Below are 25,449 nucleotides of genomic sequence, written 5' to 3'. Positions count from 1 at the left end.
CTCTGATTTTGCCACATCAAACCTGACCTGACGGTAATTTTCCTGTGCTTTATCGCATGTGCTAACTTTTATGAATTGACATTTACTGACATGTGTTGGGGTAATTACCGTACAAGTCGGTAATTTACCTCACTGCTCAGGGATTTCAGCTTTTCATGCGGTAACTGCCTTTATGAACTGACATTTTCCAAGGTGCTCGGTAAAGTCAGCTATTTTCAGCATTACCGAATACAGTAATGCTTTATGAATCAACCCCATTGTTGGACGAAGTTGTGAGTGATGATTGAATGTAACACACGGGTATATATACCTAATAAATGTTACACAAGAATTGTGAAGCTGTGAGTGTTAATAGATATGGATGTCTCTGAGTTGAGAAAGTGTGTCATGCACTCAGCATGCTCTATTAGAATTCAGGATACATACTTCAGTAAGCACATTGCACATTTTGTATATGGTGTTATCTGTCCATTACAACATCTAAGCCTTTCTATGTTTATTAATTAAATGTATTTGATTTCAAACTGTGATGACAGCAATACCCATTACAGGAGTACAGCGATGAAGCTATTCACACTGTGGGCAATACAAAGTATGCCGAGTTAAAAAAAAAAAAAAAAAAAAAGACTAGTGCAGAGTGAAAATAAAAAATGGCAGTGTGTCTGTAAAATATTGTAATATAAAACTCAAAATGCACACAGCAGTTACCAGTTGAACATTAATGACTGGAAAAAAAAGCAAAACAAAAAACTCACACAAACAAAACTAGCGGCATCAAACTTTATTTTATGTAAACACAATATATATATAGTTTTTTTTTTTTTTTATATATAGAGATATATATATTTAGAATATATATTATCATCTTAACACTCAGATCTAATACAGAGCCTCTCATACAAAACGAACTGGAACCAAAATAATCAACCGGAGAAATATATCAAAACATGTATAGTGCACATGTGAATTTGATTACTTTTGACTGATTGTATGTGTGAATATATATATATATATATATATATATATATATATATATATATATATATATCCGCACATATATAGTGTGGTCTTATGAACCTGGAAAGCTTCCAATTTGCATTTTAACACTGACACATACAGAAGCTTCCTGGATTTATATTAATGTACATTAAAACTCTCTCTCCATTTCGATTGTAAACGACATCAAAAACTTTGTCCAGCCATAAAAACTAGACAGACCTGTTGAGCTAAAAGATATTATCTAAAGTCTTCGTTCATTTACAATTCTATAGGCATTAGATATGTTCATTCTTCTGCCCATACCAGTGCTGCACCAGTTAGAAAAATACTGACCTTAAAAATGATTAAAGTGCATGTTCAGTTCTAAATGCATCCTTGCTGCTGCAACTGTAAAGTCCTAAGGATCAAAAAAAAAAAAAGTGAAATGAGTTTCTTCATTCAGGTCACAGCCTCTGAGATATCAGTCAACACAACCCAGGTCCTCTGATTTCAGCTATCTGCCAATACATCATCCTCCCACTAGGGGACTGCATGAATATATTATAAAGACCATCTCGACATCTTTCTGAAGCAGGAGAAAGCAGTGCCCCTCCACGGAAAGACCAAGGTCTCCCTGACTGATGCTCAAGAGGCTGTGGAAAGAAGAGGAAATGTATTCTATTTGATTTCTGATCCTTCTGGTTTTATAGTTGCAGCAGCATGGACCTATAAAAAAACTAAATGCACACTTTAAAGTGCTTTTATAACAGACCAGCTACAAAATGTCGCTATGTTACTCCTTTACGTCATTAATGCATACGCGGGAATACTTTGTCTTCAGAGCAGGTGAGACTTTTCCAAGGTTGAGTCTTGTGCCCTGAAGTGGCCCTGTAAGGTTGTAGGGGGTCAGGAGCCGATGCAAAAGGAGTGGCACACAGCCAGATTCCTCTCTCAGCAGACAAGATATTTACCTAGGGTAAGAAAACATACAGATCAGGGGGAAGAAGGCAGAAGCTAAGATGTAGTTTTAACATGTGCACATTTTTCAGAAGTTGAGTAACTGAGATTTAGGCCCCTTTCACACTGAGGCATTTTCACTGCATTGTGTTACCGCAGGGTAACGCTAAGGGCTAAGGTAATGAAAGTCTATGGGGCCTTTCACACATGACAGCTGCAATGCGCTGGAAGCGACGTTTTCGCCGCACCGCCGACGCTAGGGCATCCGCACGTTGGTGGCCGGCTTGCGCAGCAAGCGCTGGACCGCAAGTCATGTAAGTCTATGGCGACGCAGATTTTTGTAAAAAAAAATTGTGTTGCAGCGTGCATGCACAGAAGCAGATTATTTTCAGTATCACTTCTGCGCAATTCATATTTCCAACACAGACAGTGAGCGCTAGAGAGCCTAACTTCCTGCTTGGCTTTCAGCCAGAAAGGGGGTTACCATGTATCAATGTGGAAATCCCCGAAGGCCTTTTTTAGCGTTGCTACTGTCACTACACAGTGTGAAATCGTCCTCAAGCTACGTGTAAGCAGTAGATTACTGTTACCTGAAACAGTTTTGTGATAATTTTGGGAGAAAATACACTGTCTGTATGGAAATTCCCAGTCCTCTGGCAAATAAATGACTGAATGGCTGAATGATGGAGAGGTAGTTAAACTGCACTTTTATTTAATGGATGCCTCCTCTTCATCTCCCACCTTCCTTCTCCATAGGCCAAGTACCATATTTTTCGGACTAGAAGACGCACCTTTTCTCCTCCAAAAGTAGGGAGAAAAAGTGGGTGCGTGTAGACAGAATTTGGCAATTTACCAATCCACGCGCTTGTATTCTTTGTGCTTTAAATGAAACTAGTGACGTGGTCATGAGAGGGCACCAGTAAACAATGCTGTATGGAAGCCTCTGAGGACTTTGCCGTTATAGAGGCTGAAGACGAACATCTCTGCAGGCATTGCGCAGACAGGAGGATCATAGAGAGGCGCAGCATCCACAGACATTACAGCGGCTTCTGCTTTGCTGTGAGGAATGACTGAGGATTGCGCTAATACGGGGCTAAAGAAGTGAAAGGGTCCCAGCCAGGAATTCCAATGATCATAGCGGCTGCTGCTATGCCGCTCAAACACCTGGTAACCCCGCTGCTGTTGCTGCCTCCCCACCATGGACATTGACACCCACTCCGGACCTGGCTACTTTTTGAAGCAGCTGCTACCCAGGCTGGTGAGCTCTGAAATGTAATTGTAGTGGTTAGCTAGTGTAGCTGGGGGGAAAGCAGGGGTTTGTGTAGTGTAGTGTAGTGTAGTGTAGTGCAGTGTGGCTGTGGGGGGGGAGGCATAAGGGTTTAGTGAAGTATAATGTAGTATGGTTGGTGGGGAGGCAGAGGTTAATGTAGCTGGACAGAGTAACGTAGAGTCATCCTGGGGGGAAAGGTCTACAAGACACTCCTGCACCATGGATCCACCTAGGTTTATTTTTTTTTTCCTGGTTTTTGCCCTTTAAACCTAGGTGCGTCTTAGTCCGGAGCATCTTATAGTCTGAAAAATACGGTACATGCTGTTTGACAAACACCTGAGGAGTAATATCTCTTGAAGCTTTGAAAATAGTCTGTCCTCTAAAGCCACCAGTTACAGTAATTCATAATCTGAAGGCTTAAAGCAACCCTGACAAAAACCAAAGTAATAGAAAAAGAACATATGATGAATTACTACATAGAAGGTTTTCAGTGAAAATTGCAGGCCTAGAGCGCATGCGCGGCGTGGAAGCGGCGAGACGGATCTTCATGCGGCTCCTCTAAGCCTCTGATTAAAGCCGTGATTACCGGGGTATTTATCACTGTTATTCACTCCTAAGTATCCGCCACCCCCGGGTAACCTGCTTGTGCATGTCGAAGAGGCGGAAAAACAAGGAATCACTGGCTCAAACATCGGTGAGAGACTACTTTACCAGGGCCCGCTCCGTAAGCACGTCTTCCCAAGATGGCGCCCAGTCCCGTTCCTGCCCTTCTCAAGACCTGATCTCTGAGGATGCTGGCGATGCCTGGCCTCAACACCCCCCTGGGCTGACTAAAAAAGACCTGGACGGCAGTCTGGAAGCCATTTACATCAAAATTGTGTCCAAGTTCCAGTCGGAGTTGCATAGTGCTACTACCACGCTATCGCAGGAGCTTGCAGCCCTGGGTACTCGTACACGGAAACTAAAAACTGCCCAGGCTGTCAAGGCTCACAGAGCACTCAGAAGGGAACATGACGACTTACAATCCACGGTTGCCCAGCTCCAGGTTCAAGCAGAGGACCTGGACAATCGCAACCGCAGGAACAATCTACGCATACGAGCCCTTAATGAATCCTATACTGACCTGGAGCTTCATGTTGGTAAGCATTTCTAATCTCTTCTACCAGAGGCCCCGGCTTCGGCCTTCATCTTTGACTGGATGCATCGCGCATGGAGATCTATGCCTGGGCAGGATCAGCCACCTAGAGATGTGATCTTATGCCTTAAAGATTTCCTTATCAAGGAAAAGATCTCCTCTACTGCCCGCAATGCTTCCTCTGATGTATGAAGATAAACCGATTCAAATCTTTCCAGACGTTTCCCCTGTCACTTTGGAAAAGCGGAAAAAGATTAAGGATGTTACAGCGGTCCTTATAGAAGCTAACATTCGTTACAGGTGGGGCTATCCTTTTAAGTTGATTGTTCCCCATAATGGCTCTACGCTCCTGGCAACTACACCTAAATAGGGTTTGGAGATCCTGTATAAGCTTGGATTGAAACGATGTCCTTTTTCACAGCATTCTCAGCGTTCCCCTAACAAGGATTCATCCCAACGCCCGACCTACTCTGAAGCTCTTGCATCTTAAGGTACTTTTTTCTTTCTTTCTTTCACCAGGCCTATTGCGCCTTCTCCAACTATGAGGTTCACTGGACACATGACCCCTTCGTTTTCCTGGGTGACTATGATCCTCTTTTTTTGTACTTTTGTTGAAGTCTTGTTCGCCACATATAGAAACATCGCCAATAAGATCGTCCTGCCTTTTTGACGTCACCTTCTTTTTTATATTTTTTATATGTGGCTGTCCTCTCATGCTATGTGGTCAGCCCACTATCCCCCCATCGTGTGGTACGGTTTACATCACATTGTGAGTTTGTAGTGCCTTACGATGCTCTGTTTGCTGCAGAGACTAAATGACTCAATTGGTGCAACCCTATGGACAGAGCTTAATTCATTGGGCCTCTGCCCTCATCTTTCAACAGGGTTGTAATACTTGATTATGTTTTCATTTGATAACCTTTTTTTGCACCTTACAGGTATTCTTTCATTGCTGTGCAATTGGTTATAATGCATTACTGGTATCTGGTTATTTTGTATTTATCCCTGTGGGTGTGCTCCTCCTCTCTTCTTCTTCGCACTTTGGTCCCTGGTTAACACTTGTTTGTGGTGCTCTGTTGTATTTACTCAGACATGACCATTACTTTTATCTCTCATAATGTGAGGGGCTTCAATACCTCCCACAAAAGGAGGAAAGCCTTTAGGGATTATAAGAAATCTAAACCAGATTTAATTTTTCTGCAGGAGACCCATATTTGTGACCGTTCTGGCCCAACGTTTTTTGACCCTTCATACTCTTGAGTGTTCTATACCACTTTTGCGAAGAAGAGAGGAGTGGCTATTCTTATTCATAATAAGACCCCTATCACAGTCATACAGCTATATAGGGACCCGCAGAGTCGCTTTATTATTATCACAGCTAGACTGGGTACTAAAGATATAACACTGGTCAACTGCTATGCCCCTCAAAGCTCTCAAGCCCTGTTCTATAAATCTTTGTTCCAGCATATGGATCAGTTTCATTCTCCTCATTTCATTCTAGCGGGTGATTTCAATGGTGTGTCTAGTCCCTCCTTGGATAGGAGCCGACACACTGTTTTCACAAGGGTGTTCCCTAGAAATCTTATTTCCTGTTTACGTAAATTTCAATTATTAGATGTTTGGAGGGCTCACTTCCCTGGGGAGACTGGGCACACCTATTACCCTCAGGCTGCTTTCACAGTAAGACGTTACAGGCACACGTTAGTGCAGCCTGTAACGCAGCCCACCGCACAGCAATGAAAAACCAATGGGCTGTTCACAGTGCCCATGTTGCGTTACATTGTAACGCAGCAAGTTAAAAGAAAGTGCTGCATGCTGTGCGTTATATGTGGCTAAGCCGCGTTAGACTGTTTGCACATGCTCAGTGATGTTGGAGGAGGAGGTCTCCCCTCCTCCTCCGCGGCCAGCCACATGGCTAATTAATATTCACTGCACTGTGACGTGCAGTGTTTACTTCTGGAGCGGCTGCTCTGTGCGGCGATTGGGTGGCGGGACCACGTGATGCGCATCACGTGGTCTCCGCATCGCACAGCACAAAAAAGGCGCACCAAGAGCTGCATAACGCAGCTCTTGGTAGCGTCCTCCTCCAGCACCACCAGGCGTTGCGTTAGGGGCACGTTATGCAACCTATAACGTCCCCTAAAATGCAACATCCTGGTGGGAAAGAAGCCTCAAGCTCGCGATGTGTATGGTAGGCTGGGCTACATGTTTGTTTCTCCAGTTGATATAGGTGGCTCTTCGAGTGAGGAGACGAGGTAGCTCTCTTGGTCTGACCATGCTTCGCTACAGGTATCTTTTCATCACCTTGGCTTTCCCTATTCGATGGCTCATTGGAGGCTTAACGACTCCCTTTTATCCGACTACTCGGTGAGAGACCAACTTTCCACTGTCCTTGAGAATTTTTTTTGAGGATAATGAGATTGATGGACAATCACCGGGAACTCTTTGGACTGCACATAAAGCCGTCCTTAGGGGCCATTTAATAAGCATAGCCAAGCATAAGCAAAAATCTAGGTGTGCTGAAATAGCTTGTCTTAGCAGGGAACTTGATATTTTGCACAGGAAAAATATAACTGGTCGTTCTGGCACTTTGAGAGACCTCATTATCACCAAACGTAAAGAATTGGATTCCTGTTTTAATTCTCAAATTGATAAAGACCTCCGTTGACTCAAAACCCGGTTCATTTTATTAGGCAACTCACACGCTAGAATGTTTGCACACAAATTGAGCTAATCATATAGAATCCCACATGTTTATAAACTTGAGATCCGAGGGGCCACCTTGTCTCCCGCCCGAATGAAGTTGTAAAACTGTTTGAGTCCTTTTATGGTAAGCTATACACTGCTGAGGTCCTGGCACTTGCGATCATATTGCGAATCTTCGATGGATCTTGGAGAAACCCCACGAATATCAGAAGAATGTCTATATGTGCTTTATTGACTATAAAAAAAGCCTTTTATTGTGTCGAACACGATAAGCTGTGGAAAACCTTAGGTGAACTGGGCGTGCCAACTCATCTGGTTAAGCTGATAAGATCACTATATGACGGCCAAGAAGCCACAGTGCGAACACCCTATAGAGACACGGATTGGTTAAAAATTGGTAAAGGTATGAGGCAAGGTTGTATCCTATCCTCCTTCCTGTTTAATCTTTACGCCGAAGTGATCATAAGAAAATTGGATCTTGAGGAAAAAGAAATTGGTGTGAAAATTGGTGGACGGAACATCAGTAACCTTCGGTATGCTGATGACAACTCTTCTCTCAGAAATGGCGGATGGTCTGCAGCATCTGATTAATCAAATCAAAGATGAAAGTGCAAAGTTCGGCCTCTACCTGAATATCAAAAAGACCAAGATAATGACAAAAGTAGATGATAGCAATATCAAGATAGCAGTTGACAATGAAAAGATTGAGTGTGTGCAGGAATTCACCTTACTCGGCTCTCAGATCGATCGAAATGGTGATTGTAGTCATGAAATAAAACGTCGGATAACCCTCGGCAGAAACACAATGGTAAGCATGAACCAAGTATGGAAAAGCAAAGACATTAGCATTACGACTAAATGTAGACTGGTTCATGCCATTGTTTTCCCCATAACCATGTATGGCTGCGAAAGTTGGACCCCAAGAAAAGCAGATAGAAGAAAAATCGACTCCTTCGAGTTGTGGTGCTGGCGACGGTTGCTTCGCATTCAGCAAGAATGACAAACAAGTATTGGAACGTATAAGACCAGACGTCACTGGAAGGCAAGATCACCAGACTCAGACTCACATATTTCGGCCACGTGATGCGATCAAATTCCTTAGAGAAAGACCTAATACTAGGACTGATCAGTAGCAAAATGCGACAAGGCCACCAGAGGACGCGTTGGCTTGACACCATCAAAGCTGACACAGGATTGAGCTTAAGGCAACTGGCAGAAATGGTACAAGATCGGACAGCATGGAGAGAGCTAACCCATAGAATCGCCAAGAGTCGGACACGAATGAATGGATAACATCATCATCATACACTGCTGAAGCCTCTCCCTCTCCGGAATCCATTAAAAATTGGCTGGATACCCTGCCATTGCCCAGGTTGAGCACGGATAAAGTCGAGACTCTAGGTCTTTCTATCACTGATGATGAAATACGTACGGCCATCCAATCTCTTGAAAATTCTAAATGCCCAGGCCCCGATGGCTATATGGCTCTATATTATAAAACTTTTAGTCATATACTTTTACCCCGTCTTAAGGTTTTGTTTAACCTCCTTGCCGGTTCAATTCCTCCGGCAAGGAGGCAGCGCAGGAGTTTTTTTTTTTTTTTTTAATCATGTAGCGAGCCTAGGGCTCGCTACATGATAGCCGCTGAGCGGCGGCATCCCCCCACCCACTCCGATCGCCTTCGGCGATCAGAGTAAGCAGGAAATCCCGTTCAGAACAGGATTTCCTGCAGGGCTTCCCCGGTCGCCATGGCGACGGGGCGGGATGACGTCATGGACGCCGGGACGTCATAGGGAATCCCGATCCGCCCCTCAACGGTGCCTGGCACTGATTGGCCAGGCATCGCAGGGGTCTGGGGCGGGAGGGGGGGTGGGAGCGACTCGGCGCGGCGGATCGGCGGCGATCGGAAGTTACAAGCAGCTAGCAAAGTGCTAGCTGCTTGTAACAAAAAAAAATTATGCAAATCGGCCCAGCAGGGCCTGAGAAATCCTCCTGCGCAGGTTACCCCGAACTGAGTTCGGGATAACCGGCAAGGAGGTTAACTCGGTTATGCAAGGTTCCCCTTTCCCTAATGAGATGCTGTTGGTCAGTATGTCCCTTATCCCCAAACCTAAATTGAACCATACTCAGCCTACCAATTACAGACAGATTTCGGTTCTAAACAACGACATCAAACTGTTGGCAAAATTTTGGCTTTTAGATTAAGTGAGGTCATTCAATCAATCATTTCCCCCTCCCAAACAGGATTAATTCCTGGACGTCGGTTGGTTTTGTTGAGTCTCCACCTGGTCAAAGCATTTGACTCTGTGCTCTGGCCTAATATGAACAACACCTTGCAACATTTTGGTATCCCAGACTCAATATTAGGCACGGTCTAGTCTCTTTACCTTTTTTTTCTGAAACAATAATTAGAATCTCAGGTGCCAATTCCTCCTCTATAACCATGGAAAGGGGCACTCATCAGGGGTGCCCCCTCTCTCCCCTAGTTTTCTCTCTTATGATGGAACCCCTAGCATGTGCCATTAAATCCAACCCAAATATGAAAGGCTATAAAAAATGTCCATCTATTTATAAAACAATTATGTACGCTGAAGATGCACTTATGTTTATCAAACAACCCCTTACTTCTATGCCTAACTTGCTCAATCTATTAGATAACTTTGCCAATCTTTCAGGTTTGAAAGTTAGCCCCCATAAATCTAAAGCTATGCCAATTAATTTTCCCCCAGCTGTTTATAGAGTTTACCAAGCTAATTTCTCTTTTGACTGGTCCTTAGATTTTATCACCTATTTGGGAATAAAACTAACTTCCACGTATGAGACCTTATTTAAGTATAATTTTCCCCTTTTGTTCACCTCGGTCCTGAGTACCCTGAAGGACTCGCTTACATTTAAAATATCTTGGTCTGGTCATATGGTGGCCTACAAAATTACCCTTCTGCCAAGGCTCCTATTTTTTTTTCCGTGCTCTCCCAATACCTGTCTCTAGATCCCTTTTGACTTCAGTTCAGGATCAGAATTTAAAGCTCATCTGGGATAGACGACCTCCTCGGGTAAATCAAATTTTTTACAAAGGCCTTGGCATATGGGAGGGGTGGGTTTACCTGACCTTTGGTCCTATTATCTAGCCTCACAGTTTGCTCAGTTAATTTGTTGGCATTCTTCATTGGAACCTCCTCTTTGGGTAGCTTTTGAGAGGGATTCTATAGGCCCCTATAATCTTCACTCATTATCTTCCAATAAGGACCTCTCTATACACCTTCTTAAACACAAAGTCGTTTCACATGGGATATCTTTATGGTGGAGTAGGCTTGGGCAATCCCTGCCAGGAATCTCCACTATTCCCTTGATCGGTAATCCAGATTTTCCCTCTGCCTTTTATGACCCGGGCTCATTTAAATGGTGGGAGATAAATGGTATGCACTAAGCTAAAAAAATGTAGGATCTCTGACATTTTTGTCTCATTTGAACAGCTTAGATTTACTAAGGATATCCCTAGATCAGAATTTTTCAATTATTTGCAGATTAGGCATTTTTTTGCATTCAAGGAGCCTTAGCAGAAGGGTTGACTCCCCTCTCTCTATGATAGACTATGCAGAGGGGATACCCAGAGTAAAGGATTAATTTCCTCTATTTACGAGGATTTGATTACAACCAACATTCATACCAAACCCAAATATATCTCGGACTGGGAGGTGGCGTTGGGAATAAACTTTCACTGAAAATCAATGGGCACTCATTTACGACAGAATACAGAAATCCTCCCCATCCTCCTGTTTAAGGGAACAGCTCTTATAATTGATGATGAGATAGTATAATACTCCGTTTAAACTTCATAAGATGTTCCCCATTCATTCCCCATTGTGGTTTAGGGGATGTGGGGGTATGTGTACACTAACTCATATCTTTTGGGATTGTACGGTTGCTCAATCCTTCTGGGCTGAAATTTGGTCTTTGTTTCACAACATCACTAAAATAACGGTTTTCTGATCTCCTGCCCAAGCTTTGTTATATGCTAATGCCCCTACTATCCCTAAACCCTTCAGACGCTTTTATAGTGCTTGCCTGTTAGCTGCTCAATGGGTCATTGCATTCAACTGGAAGCAACCTACTTTACCGTTTTCATTATTTGAACAAAGGTTAGATCTCATCATGGAAACTAGATGGATGGATTGGCCAGCATTATCTCCTCTACCTATGATAACACGGTGGTCCGCTTGGTCTACACTTAAGTCTAATTCCTCTCCTGCCCAATACTAGGCATGCTGCATTTTGTACCAATGCCTCAGCAATGTCTTTTATGTTCTTTTTTGTACTGTGGAGCAAAATTGTTAAGAGTTTTTGTGTGTTTTACTACTTAAAGAGAACCCGAGGTGTGTTTAAAGAATGTTATCTGCATACAGAGGCTGGATCTGCCTATACAGCCCAGCCTCTGTTGCTATCCCAAACCCCACTAACATCCCCCTGCACTCTGCAATCCCTCATAAATCACAGCCGTGTTGTGAGGCTGTGTTTGCATCTGTAGTGTCAGTCTCAGCTGCTCCCCCATCTCCTGCATAGCTCCGGTCCCTGCCCCCGTCCCTTCCCTCCAATCAGCAGGGAGGGAAGGGATGCAGGCGGGGACTGGAGTTCTGCAGAAGGCGGGGAGAGCAGCAGACTGACACTATAGAGATAAACACAGCCAGCTCTGACAAGCTGTTTGTCAGCAGTGTGGCTGTGATTTATGAGGGATTGCAGAGTGCAGGGGGACCTTAGGGGGGTTTGGGATAGCAACAGAGGCTGGGCTGTATAGGCAGATCCAGCCTCTGTATGCAGATAATATTCTTCAAACCCACCTCGGGTTCTCTTTAATTGTCATCTGATCATATTGTAAGTAACTGCTGGACATAATTTTGTCATTGCCAGTGTCTTGAATTGTACTATGCTCTGTTGATTACTTTGTTTATCTTAATAAAAATACCTTTTGTAAACTAAAATTGCAGGCCTACATTTTTGTAGTTCTAGAGACTAGAACAGATGTAGTAGACCAAAGCGTATGGTGGATGACCAAGGTAAGGCAGAGTTATTAAATGCTTTCTTTGCTTCTGTCTTCACAAAAGAAACAGCACTGTTGCAAACTACAGAGGCGGAAGAGTCTCAATCTTCTAACTGTAATATTAAATACTTAACGCAGGAAGAAGTGATGGCAAGACTAAATAAATTAAAAATAGACAAGGCACCTGGCCCGGATGGCATGCATCCTCGGGTCCTAAGGGAATTAAGTTCAGTTATAGATAAACCCCTTTATCTTATCTTTTGTGACTCTCTTGCAACTGGCAAAGTCCCAGTGGATTGGCGTACAGCCCACGTTTTCCCATTATTTAAGAAGGGCAAATAATCAGATCCAGGAAATTATAGACCTGTAAGCTTAAAGAGACACGGAAGGGAAAAAAAATGATGATATTATGATTTGTATGTGTAGCACAGCTAAGAAATAAAGATAATTGTCCGCAACACCAGCAGTGTGGGCAATAGAATCACTGGAAACAAGTGTGCTGGGGCTCAAAGTATATATGCACATAAAAAGAGAGAAGAAAGAAAGCCCCCATGACAAGCACCACTTGAAAAAATACAAAAAGTTTATTCAATCTTTAACATCAATAAATGAGGACACAATAAGATTCATCATAGTACTAAAATCAAGTAAAAACGGCAAGAACAAGCCGTGTACAAAGGGTTCGATATACTGTACATATTGGAATGCATAGGGATGATTACTGTTTATGCTTAGTATTATGTGCATATACTTACATATTTATATTATAATGTATGGTATTGTCATTATATTTTCCCTTTCCTCTCACACATGTTGGACTCTGCATTTGGTTCTTTGCACGGGGTTGCTTCGTCCCTCTCTTTGTTCCTCCTCTCCTTTAGCCTACTGACCACTCACCTTGCGGCTTCCTGGTTTGCCGCTGCGCTCCAGCGTGGTTACGCTTCCTATTCACCAGCCTTGCCATTTCCGCCGGCTCATGACGCCACATCCGGTTGACGCTGAGCCGGCATCTATGCGCACACCCTCCGTCTTCGTATATTTAAACGCCGTCCTGGCGTGGTAGCTGTGCGGTGTCCTCTCTCCTTTCAAAGCGGGGTGACGCCCACGGAGCTAGCGGGATAGTCCTGAGGGGAGCCGACCATTCCCTGCTGCATGCACCTGACGCATACTCACCGGGGATAAGAATCTTCTTCTGTTTTCAGCACTTCACATTTCTCTGATGCACTTTATCTATAGGCTGCTCCATGAGGTTTTTGCAGTCCCATGCACTTATTATATTTCTATTACTAGCACATTGTTATGCCATTTTTGTGTGTTATATGCTATTTTGCACATCCCTTGTATACTGAACCCGGGTTCAAGCATTAGTGGGCTCTCAAGAGATGCCCACTATGCTGACATTGTTGCATATTCTATGCTGATATTATTGTATATGTAATCACTTCAGGTGCACCTTAATGTCTATTTAGAATTTATGCTGTGTTATTGACGCATTGATATATTGACATAATTATTTGCAGCAGTAGGTTTGTTCTTGCCGTTTTTACTTGATTTTAGTACTATGATGAATCTTATTGTGTCCTCATTTATTGATGTTAAAGATTGAATAAACTTTTTGTATTTTTTCAAGTGGTGCTTGTCATGGGGGCTTTCTTTCTTCTCTCTTTTTATGTACAGTTAAGAAATAAAACATTAAGATCAGATACATCAGTGTAATTGTTTCCAGTACAGGAAGAGTTGAGAAACTCCAGTTGTTATCTCTATGCAAACAAGCCATTAAGCTCTCCGACTAAGTTAGTCCTGGAGAGGGCTGTTATCTGACTTTTATTATCTCAACTGTTCCTGGACTATTTACTTTTCCTCTGCTAGAGGAGAGGTCATTACTTCACAGACTGCTCTGAAAGACTCATTTTGAATGCTGAGTGTTGTGTAATCTGCACATATTATAGAATGATGCAATGTTAGAAAAAACACTATATACCTGAAAATAAAAGTATGAGAATATTTTCTTTGCTGCTAATCTTCTAGTAATTATTCATAGTACACAACCAATTCACTATATCATATTTTTTTTTCGCTTCAGTGTCTCTTTAACATCAGTTGTATGCAAACTATTTGAGGGGTTACTAAGAGATACTATACATGACTTCATAGTAGAAAATAATCTTATTTCTCAGCATGAACATGGGTTTACTAAAGACAGGTCCTGTTTGACTAACATGCTCAGCTTTTATGAGGTAGTGAATGCTAATATGGATATTGGGAATGCTGTAGATGTGATATACTTGGACTTTGCAAAGGCCTTCGACACTGTTCCCCACAAAAGTCTGGTGCAAAAGTTGAGGATGCAAGGACTGGGGAAGAGTCTGTGTTCATGGATAGGGAACTGGCTAATGGACAGAAAACAAAGAGTTGTGGTCAATGGATCGTACTCAAAATGGGAGACTGTTAGCAGTGGGGTCCCACAGGGGTCTGTTCTGGGTCCAGTGCTCTTCAATTTATTTATTAATGACCTAGTAGATGCAGTAGTGAGCAATGTTGCTATTTTTGCAGATGATACAAAATTGTGCAGAATCATCAACTCTCAGGAAGATAGTGTCATATTGCAACAGGATCTGGATAGGATGGCTATATGGGCACATAAGTGGCAGATGAAATTCAATGTTGACAAATGTAAAGTCATGCATTTTGGACGTACTAATGGTCTAGCACCATACAAAATAAATGGGATACAGTTGGGGACATCAAACTTGGAGAAGGACTTAGGAGTACTCATTGACAACAAGTTAAATAATCGTACTCAATGCCAAGCAGCTGCAGCTAAAGCTAACAAAATTTTGGGATGCATTAAAAGGGAAATAAAAACTTGAGATGCTAGCATAATATTGCCCCTGTTTAACTCTCTAGTAAGGCCACATCTGGAATATGGAATTCAGTTCTGGGCACCACATTACAAAAAAGATATTGCAGTTTTAGAGCAGGTGCAGAGACGAGCAACAAAATTGATACGTGGGATGGAAGGTCTCACTTATCAAGAAAGGTTAGATAAACTGGGTTTATTTAGTCTAGAGGAAAGACGCCTTAGAGGGGATCTAATTAACATGTATAAATACATCAGAGGGCAATATAATATAGCTTGGCGGATGAGCTTTTTGTCCCTAGGCCCTCTCAAAGGACTAGAGGACATGATCTGCGCATGGAGGAAAAACGTTTTAGCCATTTATTTAGAAAAGGGTTCTTTACAGTAAGAGTGATTAAGATGTGGAATGCATTGCCACAGGAAGTCGTTATGACAAACTCTATACCTGCATTTAAAGGGGGCTTAGATGCTTTCCTTGCGTTGAAAGACATCCATGGCTACAATTACTAGGTAATGCCTAATGATGTTGACCCAGGGATTTTATCTGATTGCCATCTGGAGTCGGGAAGGACTTTTTCCCTTTAGGGGCTAATTGGACCATGCCTTGTAAGGGTTTTTTTGCCTTCCTCTGGATCAACAGGGATATGTGAGGGAGCAGGCTGGTGTTGTACTTTATACTGGTTGAACTCGATGGACGTATGTCTTTTTTCAACCAAAATAACTATGTAAATGCAAGTTAAGCTTGGTCTCTAAAAATACCTAATGGCGAGTGAAGAAATCACTCAGATGAACCTTCCTGCAGCCAAATAAGGTAAAACTTTATTTGGCTGCAGCGCAAATTTTTCCTGCCGGTGAGGAAGTGTGCCTTCCCCAGCCTGGCAGGATATGCAGAGCGGTGCAGGAAGCTTTTATAGTTACCTGTTCCAGACACTGGACTAGCTTCCGCTCCTCATCCACCCACGGCGATACACTCCTGCCATCCTCTTCTGACGCCCGATTTCGTCATTATATGTGATCGGGTTCAGACGATAGTGTCAGCAGTGCAGCGCCACTTGGTGGTGGAACGGGGTAATGGAAGAGACTTTTCCATCCCCCAGTCAGAAGATGATGCCGGGCTTGCAGTGCCACTGGTGGATGAAGAGGAGAAGTCAATCCAGCCGCACAGAACAGGTGAGTATAAAAACGCTGCATGTGCCATTCAGTCCTGCCAGCTGAGGTTAAAATGAGTACAGCATCTTCAAATGAAGTATTTTGTTTGAAGATGCTAACGGGATAAAGGACCGGTAGGGAGCCTTAAAAAGGCAAAGGGGATAAACAACCTCCTGACTCTCCTAGCAGTAGTTCTACTTTGCATTTGATTCTCCTGGCCATCTATAGAACAAAAAAAACATTTCGCCATGTTGTCAACATAAGAAATTGTCCACATGGTGCGACTATAGACGCAGTTAGTATTGTGGTCTATGCGCGGCCCAAGCTTCCTAGTGGCCACCCAAATTTTCCCGCATTGGACTGCATGTGCTGTATGTTGCAATGTTCTCAGCAGTGCCAGCCCTATACAGCCTGAACAGTGAAGATGATGCAACCCAGACACAAGCCACACTTTCTCACAGCATCTTTTGGACCATGATGAGTTTTCTTTTGCAGCAGAAAACCCTTTTCACACTAAAATGTAACATGTGAGCATTTTAATTCATAAGCTATTAGATGGTGTTTTTAGATCTGTGCGTGGAGATGGGCTTTAGATTTAGTGGATTTTGATGTAAGTAATGTGTAATATATTGGCGCAAAGAATCAGGAAAATACAATCAGCCACCTGGGTGTAAGTGTTAGCATTACCATGTCAGCAGAAGGATTATAAAAACACACCATAGACAGAGTACATGCATTACTAGATGTAAAAATGCAATAAGCAACTAACTTATGTATTACCTGCTGCAAACCTTTTCTTGACCAGCGACATTCTATACCCAGAGCCTACCAGCTCTATGTCCACCCCAGATAAAGTATGACCTTCACAAGTAAATTGAGCAGCAGCTGGGGTGGGAGTGCTGCAACCATGGAGTGGCTGCCAGCGGGCATACAGCTTCCCATCACCTGCAACAAATGATCATGCGTGAGCAGAGTTCCTTAAAAAAATAAATACTGTCCATAAAATCTATAAATATAGATTAAGGCTGCCCTATCTTAGATCGTTATATACCCCAGTGCTGTGGCGTCGGAGTTGGAGTCGAGGAGTCGGGGCAATTTTTGGGTACCTGAAGTCGGAGTCGGGAGAAAATGCACCGACTCAGACTCTTAATGAATTTAAACTGTAATTAAAATAGAAAATATGATAAAATGTTTTATTTCTCAGATAATAGTCATCATAAATAATTTATATATACAGTAATAGCTCTGCTTAGTCCACAAAAATGAATTAAACCAATCAAAAAATATTTACTTGCGCTGCTTCAATAAAGCAGTCCCCGTATTTTTAAAGTCAGATATACAGGGAGTGCAGAATTATTAGGCAAGTTACATTTTTTGAGGAATAATTTTATTATTGAACAACAACCATGTTCTCAATGAACCCCAAAAAACTCATTAATATCAAAGCTGAATATTTTTGAAAGTAGTTTTTAGTTTGTTTTTAGTTTTAACTATTTTAGGGGGATATCTGTGTGTGCAGGTGACTATTACTGTGCATAATTATTAGGCAACTTAACAAAAAACAAATATATACCCATTTCAATTATTTATTTTTACCTGTGAAACCAATATAACATCTCAACATTCACAAATATACATTTCTGACACTCCAAAACAAAACAAAAACAAAGTGACCAATATAGCCATCTTTCTTTGCAAGGACACTCAAAAGCCTGCCATCCATGGATTCCTCAGTGTTTTTATCTGTTCACCATCAACATTGCGTGCAGCAGCAACCACAGCCTCCCAGACACTGTTCAGAGAGGTGTACTGATTTCCCTCCTTGTAAATCTCACATTTTATAATGGACCACAGGTTCTCAATGGGGTTCAGATCAGGTGAACAAGAAAGCCATGTCAGTTTTTCTTCTTTTATACCCTTTCTTGCCAGCCACGCTGTGGAGTACTTGGACGCGTGTGATGGAGCATTGTCCTGCATGAAAATCATTTTTCCTGTACCACTGCTTGAAGAAGGTGTCTTCCAGAAACTGGCAGTAGGACTGGGAGTTGAGCTTGACTCCATCCTCAACCCGAAAAGGCACCACAAGCTATTCTTTGATGATACCAGCCTAAACCAGTACTCCACCTCCGCCTTGCTTGCTCCACCTTGCTGGAGTCGGACTGGAGCTCTCTGCCCTTTACCAATATAGCCATCCATCTGGCCCATCAAGACTCACTCATTTAATCAGTCCATAAAACCTTAGAAAAATCAGTCTTGAGATATTACTTGGCCCAGTCTTGACGTTTAAGCTTGTGTGTCTTGTTCAGTGGTAGTCGTCTTTCAGCCTTTCTTACCTTGGCCATGTCTCTGAGTATTGCACACCTTGATGTTGCAGCTCTGAAATATGGCCAAACTGGTGGCAAGTGGCATCTTGGCAGCTGCACGCTTGACTTTTCTCAGTTCATGGGCAGTTATTTTGCGCCTTGGTTTTTCCACACGCTTCTTGCGACCCTGTTGACTATTTTGAATGAAACGCTTGGTTGTTCAATGACCACGCTTCAGAAGCTTTGCAATTTTAAGAGTGCTGCATCCCTCTGCAAGATATCTCACTATTTTTTACTTTTCTGAGCCTGTCAAGTCCTTCTTTTGACCCATTTTGCCAAAGGAAAGGAAGTTGCCTAATAATTATGCACACCTGATATAGGGTGTTGATGTCATTAGACCACACCACTTCTCATTACAGAGATGCACATCACCTAATATGCTTAATTGGTAGTTGGCTTTCGAGCCTATACAGCTTGGAGTAAGACAACATGCATAAAGAGGATGATGTGGTCAAAATACTCATTTGCCTAATAATTCTGCACTCCCTGTACATATCTGATTGGGACTGTACAGTATATATGATGTGTACACAGGAATCTTATATATATATATATATATATATATATATATATATATATATATATATATATATATATGTATATATGTATATATATATATATATATATATATCTATATATATATATATTATATACACACACTAAATAACATCTAAATAAAATCTATGCTGTAAGAATAAAGCCTAATGTGTAGCTGTGTCACTAATAGAGATGGTCAACGAAATGGAAATAATTCTGCTTGATGCTGGTTATGCATGTATGCACTCCCTTTGCTCATGAAATCAAATAATTTTATATGTTGTTAAAATTTGGTTTGGTGACTACGAATTAAAGGGTACCCAAGACAGATGAAAAGAAAAATGTTTTACATACCTAGGGCTTCCCCTCAAGCCCCCTTCAGGCTAATCCAGTCGCTGTCCTCCTCCACCACCTGGATCTTCTGCTAGGAGTCCCGGTAATTCAGCCAGTCAGCGCAGTCCGGCCACTTGCCGCTCCCACAGCCAGGATCATTCTGCACCTGCGCAATAGCACTGCGCAGATGTAGTAGGCTCCCAGCGGCGGAGTGTGTGCATGTGCACTACACCAGACTGGCTCAAGTACCTGGACCCGTAGCAGAAGATCCAGGTGGCGGATAAGGACAGTGAGGGACTGATTAGCCCAAAGGGGGCTGGAAGAAGCCCCAGGTATGTATAAAACTTTAATTTTATATGTCTCAGGTTTACTTTGCTACACAGTAGTACTATACTCTACATATGCACTCCCCACGGAGCTGCAGGGAATCCACTGAGAATGTTGTGCACATTGAACACAGAAGTGTTTATCACCCATAAACCTGGTTCAGGTACATTAAGAATGTGTAATAGAGAAAGAATAACCTAATTCTCCTGCAGAGTATCTGCACATCACTCTTACATGTACCCACAGTTATATTGCCTAGGTCCTGATCCATGTTCAGATTGTACATGAAGAATGTGTAATAGAGGAAGAATCCCCTCATTCCCCTGCAGAGTACCTGCACATCACTCTTACATGTACCCACAGTCACATTGCCCAGGGTCTGATAGATTTTCTTTGTTCCTGTCTTCTACAAGTACTCTTACCAAGGACTAGTTTTAGTCTATGACTAAAAGTATTAGAGGCAGAAGATCAGCTGGCTAGCCAGGTAACTGGTATTGTTTAAAAGGGAATAAATATGACAGCCTCCATATCCCTCACACTTCAGTTGTATTTTAAAATTCCTAAGCGTAGGCAGTTAAGAGATGCATTTCATGTTACATACTTTCAATCAACAAAATTGTAATATGCAAATTAGAGGAGTCAGAGTCGAGGAGTCGGAGTCGGTGGAATCCTAACCTGAGGAGTCGGTGGATTTTTGTACCGACTCCACAGCCCTGATATATCCTGCAGAAAAAGATATCAAACCCCAATATCAAATACTTATCAGCAACAAGTAAGACAAACATACTGACAATGCCAGGCAAATAAGTAAATAGAGTCCCATGCCTCCATCCACTAAATGAACAAAACCATGGGGCTGCTCTGAGGCCCAGTGCTGTTGCTATAGAACCAGAAGCAGGGACAGCAGCGTAGGACATCACTGAGCAGCATAGAACAGACATGCTGAGTAGCAGAGCATTGACGAACCAGCAGTCAATCTTGGGGGGGGGGGGGGGGGGGGGGGGACGACACTCTAATGGGTCTTGGAACAGGCAGACACTTAAGTAGGGGCATATAATATTGTATTTACATACAAATGCACATAAACAGTAATAAAGACAACATTATAGTAGGGATGCACTGGGAATTATTTCAATGAAAAAATAATGTTTAACCATGCCCACTTTGGAGATCACAGCCCATATTTAATACTATGACCAATTATCTTACCTTATAATAATATTTGTATTATTTTTCAGTTCTAGGTGAAAAAACATGCACTGTAGCAAAAACACACCCTTATTTTAAATCTTACCTTACATTGTTGTAGCAACACATTTTAAGAAACGTGGCATAATTAGCCAAACAAAGGGTTGTTTTTTTTAATCTATAGTAGCCCTTTTTGTTTAAAAACTTCAACTATTTTTTTCCATTACAAATACTCAGAAGATAAAATTATTCTTGTGAGAAAATAACACCCAGAGAAAGTCTAGTTTGTTGCAAAAAAAAAAAAAAAAGTCAGATTGCTTACAGTAGGTTTAATGAGCAGGGATAACATTGTTGATTAAGTAGAAACAAAGCTAAAATGTCAAAACTACTCTTATCCATAAAGAGGAAACAAGGTCTAGATGTGAAGCAGTTACATTTTACAATGGTGTCACAAATTGTTAATGGATAAATCAATAAAGTAGAAAATAAGGGATAAGCATTTCTTAACTTGTACTTATTCTTTTGTTTAAAAATACAGTAGAATCTGGCTATCGAGCACTCCGATATAGTAAACCTCTCGCTAAGTAAACTCGGTCCGCAGGCCCTGACCATGCACCTGTATGAATATACAATGTATGACCAATTCTGATATAGTATACTACTTGGCCATGTCCCTTGAAGTTATCCATAAGTAGACTTGTACTGTAAAGCTCAGCATTGTCTGTAAATAATGTAGCTGTTATCACTGTGTACCTTCTCTTTCCTTTACAGATGGTGCGGGGATCTGCCAAAGTAATCTCCTCTCAGAACTAAGGAAAGAAGAAGTGTTACGTCAGTCGGTGCAATAGTGAAAAGCAATACAATTTTTATGAACTTTATTAATAATGTATAAACGTTAATGATTGACAGACCAACAGCTAGGACAGATACAAATGCTCATCAGATTTACTAGGTGGTTCTTTTATTTAATTTATCCCATAGCTGGTCATACATTTCATGATTTACTTACATCAGGTGGGGAAAAATAAAAAGTTTAGGACAAATTTTATCTCATGAATCTTGTTAAACTAACTTGTATCATGTACTGGTGCTGGTTGCAGTATCTTCAACATAACCATGCACTAAATCGCTGGTGAATGGGTTGGTGGCTTGGGGGGGCTGTGTGTATGGGGAGGTGTGTGGTCTCTTACCGCACCTCCCTTGTGGCTGCGTCCCCCTCCATTCCAAGTAATTCCTCCGGTGGTGGCAGCGGCGACATGGTATTCTAGCTATGAGGGCGCCCTTTGATCCTCACGCTGCACGCAGTACGCTTTGCCGGCTTGGTGCTGACGCTCGCCTCATGTAATAATCAATGTGCGCCTGGGATGCATCAGCCAGGCGCACGATTATGATAGGAAGGGAGCGCCAGCGCAAAGCCGGCAAAGCGTACTGCGTGCAGCGTGAGGGTCAAAGGGCGCCCTCATACCTTGAATACCATGTCGCCGTCGCCACCACCGGAGAAATTACTTGGAACGGAGGGGGACGCAGCCACAATTGCAAAAGTAGCAATGCTGCACTCACTTCATGATCGTATCTTGCTGATCTGCAGAAGTGAGTGCAGCATTGCTACTTTTGCATATCACTGCTGTTTTTTTCAGCTAGTAGATTTTAGAAATATCAATGGTAATGCGCAAGAGGAGAAAACTTGACAGAGCAGGAAGACAATCTGATGAATGATGGGAAAGTGAATATATATTCATGTGCTTCCAGAAGACAAATCAGTATGTATTTTGTGTTATGAGGCAGCGTTCGCATTTTGACATCATGAATGGAGCCAAATATGCTAAATACCCCCCTCAAGAAAACCATCAAATTGTCCAACAATTAAAAGGCAGACCGCAATCCCATCAACAAATGTTTACTAGAGCTGCCCAAAATTATGCAGCAATGAAAGCTAGCGTTACTGTGGCTGAAGAATCCTGAGGTGTTTTTCAGAGGGTGCCTTTTTGCAGCAATGCATGCTAAAAGGGTGTAAGCAGTTGTGCCTAACTGGTTACAGAGGTTTCCAAATGCAAGTTTGTCTCGAGAAAGCCCTTATTAAGGGGCAAAACGATCGTCGACCATCCTCCGCACCACCTAATGCTGCCTCCTGAATGCTAAGTATATACTGTTTGTCTTTATGCCACTGATGTATTTTATGGAAGAAATTTATTAAAATTAAAATGTATTAAAGTTGATGAAGTTGTATTGAAGCTTAACATTGCGAGTTGCTCCTGGATCTCTCTTTTCCTTCACATGACGTCCTAATTAGCACTGTTCTTTTATCTGGATTTTGCACCGCTGTTGAAAGTGATACTAGGCATTAAAGGCACAGGGGTGCACTCGCTTCTTCCTCTTCTGTTATTTCTGGTTTAGACCTATATAGCCGGTGCTCGATCCTCCTATGGTTGACCACTTCACACTTGTTCCACAATGAATAAGACGGACTTACCTTGTCATCATACAGGTATAGAGCGAAGAAGGCTTATTAGCCGAAAGTTTACTATTTTTCTTTTGGTTAGCCAATACATTTCTGATTTAAACATCCTGATTCAAAACTTCCTGTTTTTGCTGTTGGTTCACATGGTACAATACTCTACTGCTACAACTACGAAGGATGGCCAATACAGGAAAAAATAAAAACCACACCTACAGTATAAACAACATACAAAAAAAAATATAAAAAAAAAATCACCATTACCATCGAGCTGGTGGATCAACTTGAAGACTGGATACAGTTTCATCTAATGGAAGCAGTATGTGCATGTCACACAAAGAGGCCATGTTCTGCCTGTAATCCAGGGTAAACTCTGTGGAGGTGGGACTACAGCTCCAGCAGGATTTGAGATGTAAGGGAGCAAAACATTTACCAGGTTTAAATACCTTGTTTGGAGTGAAGCAAAGATAAAAAAAAAGTTACATTGTATCACACACACATTGTGGCATAAAATACATACAGTATACTGTAGTAGTACATACTATAAATGGTCTTCAAATACCATTATTGGTCTACAAAACAAGCCCTCAAAGATTTTTTTTTCTAACCACTCTTAAATTGTCAAGTGTTCAGAAACATAGCAAGCTATATTTTCAAATGTTCTCTTATTCACATATATAACAAGCATAGGCATTATGGTCAGCTTCACATCCATAGTAATGATCCATATCAATTCATGCAATGCATCACAGAAGGGTGTTGGATTTATCTCTAGATATGTAATTGATGAGGCTTTTCAATAAGAGTTAAATGACTGGTTTAAATTGTTAAGAAGAGGAAGATGCATGCTAATTGGTAATGCTTCTGCTTCATCATGATTTAGTTTAAAGTGCATACAAGGTAAGATTCGTGGTCCTTACTAATGGCCTCCTTACATATATTTTATAGTCCACCCCCCCCCCCCCCCCCAAAATGTTTGATTTTATTTCTCCTCTTAACTTAATAACGTTGCCTCTATCCCCAAGTCTCCAACCACCGTGGCGATCCAGGTTACAATATGGCAACAGCTCCTGACTGCACCTTTTCAGAAGGCTTCCAGAATTGCATGCATTTTGCGATTTTAGCATAGTAATAACATGAATTTGATACAGCAACCTACAGAAATTTTTTAAACAGTGGGTGAGGTTTAGCTAGGTAGTGTTGATGTACTTTGTATTCATAATACCATAGGTGCAATAAATTGAAAGCCACTTCTTTTTTACTATGGTTCCTCTTTAAAGCCTGAGATGGTTTCACGTTCAGCTAATAATTTTTGGAAGTTGGACAGTGATATCAGAGCTTAGATGAATATCAGTAGGACATCGTTCGTGAATAGTGATATTTTAAAGTCTTCATCTTGTAACTAGACTCCAGCCGCTGTTAACAGCAATAGGACGTTTTAATGAGTCAGTTTGCTCTGCTGCCGCTGTGCACGAGTGCGCGCGCTCCCGCCGCGTGCGCACGTCAGGTCCCGCAGTTCCGTGATTGGACCAGGGAATCACATGTTCCCTGGGCCAATCAAGTGCTTGTAACAAGGCAGATCATTGTTACAAGCCAGTAACAATGATCTGCATTAATACATGTTTGTAAATACACTTTCTTTCTCCCTCCCAGCTCATCTATCACCTCAGAATGCTGTCAATCAGCATTCTGAGGTGACAGGAGCTGGGAGAGAGAATCTGACTGTGATTTTGGTAGGATTTTTGCTTTTTTAAATAAAATGTTACCCCTATACTAGCCTAATTAACCCCTTATCCTCCCTCTCCTTAGCCATTTACCTCTTTTCTGTATTATCTTAGTACATTTTAGTACTTTTTTGTACTTTTTCACCCCTCTTCTCTCACTTCTACCCTTATTTTGATATTTATATCTATACTTTTCTATTCTTTCTTTCCATTTCATGTAAAAAAAAAACCTCTCTCTTTCTGTTATCGATCGATCTGTCTGTCTGTCTGTCTCTCCCCTTGTTATGGTGGGGAGACTGTTTTCTGTTGAGGAGGCAGCCACCATCCTCCAGCAGAGCAGCAGCAGTGGGAACAATTCAGGGAGCGAATGGCTCCCAACAAGCAGCTCTGAGTCAGCTTCTGACAGTTCAGAGAGCGCTGGGCAGCCATCTC

The 25,449-nt window shown here is 42.0% G+C and overlaps 1 protein-coding gene across 6 annotated transcripts in view; it reads right to left on the bottom strand.

Moving 5' to 3' along the window:
• Positions 1-844: 844 nt before the first annotated feature.
• FCHO1 (FCH and mu domain containing endocytic adaptor 1) overlaps positions 845-25,449 on the bottom strand; it is a 340,362-nt gene continuing 315,757 nt past the window's right edge. For all 6 annotated transcript variants that reach the window (XM_068234105.1, XM_068234106.1, XM_068234107.1 and 3 more), the window contains 4 exons: positions 23,558-23,739; positions 21,592-21,647; positions 16,871-17,035; positions 845-1,949 (listed from right to left, as the gene is read on the bottom strand). In XM_068234105.1, the coding sequence (XP_068090206.1) occupies positions 1,930-1,949; positions 16,871-17,035; positions 21,592-21,647; positions 23,558-23,739 (423 nt within the window). In that variant the 3' untranslated portion in view covers positions 845-1,929. The remainder of the gene's footprint in view (positions 1,950-16,870; positions 17,036-21,591; positions 21,648-23,557; positions 23,740-25,449) is intronic.

Source organism: Hyperolius riggenbachi, chromosome 1 (genome assembly GCF_040937935.1).
Source record: "Hyperolius riggenbachi isolate aHypRig1 chromosome 1, aHypRig1.pri, whole genome shotgun sequence".
NCBI lineage: Eukaryota > Metazoa > Chordata > Amphibia > Anura > Hyperoliidae > Hyperolius > Hyperolius riggenbachi.
Note: the sequence above shows the minus strand (reverse complement) of the source record. Positions and strands in the feature narration are given on the sequence as shown.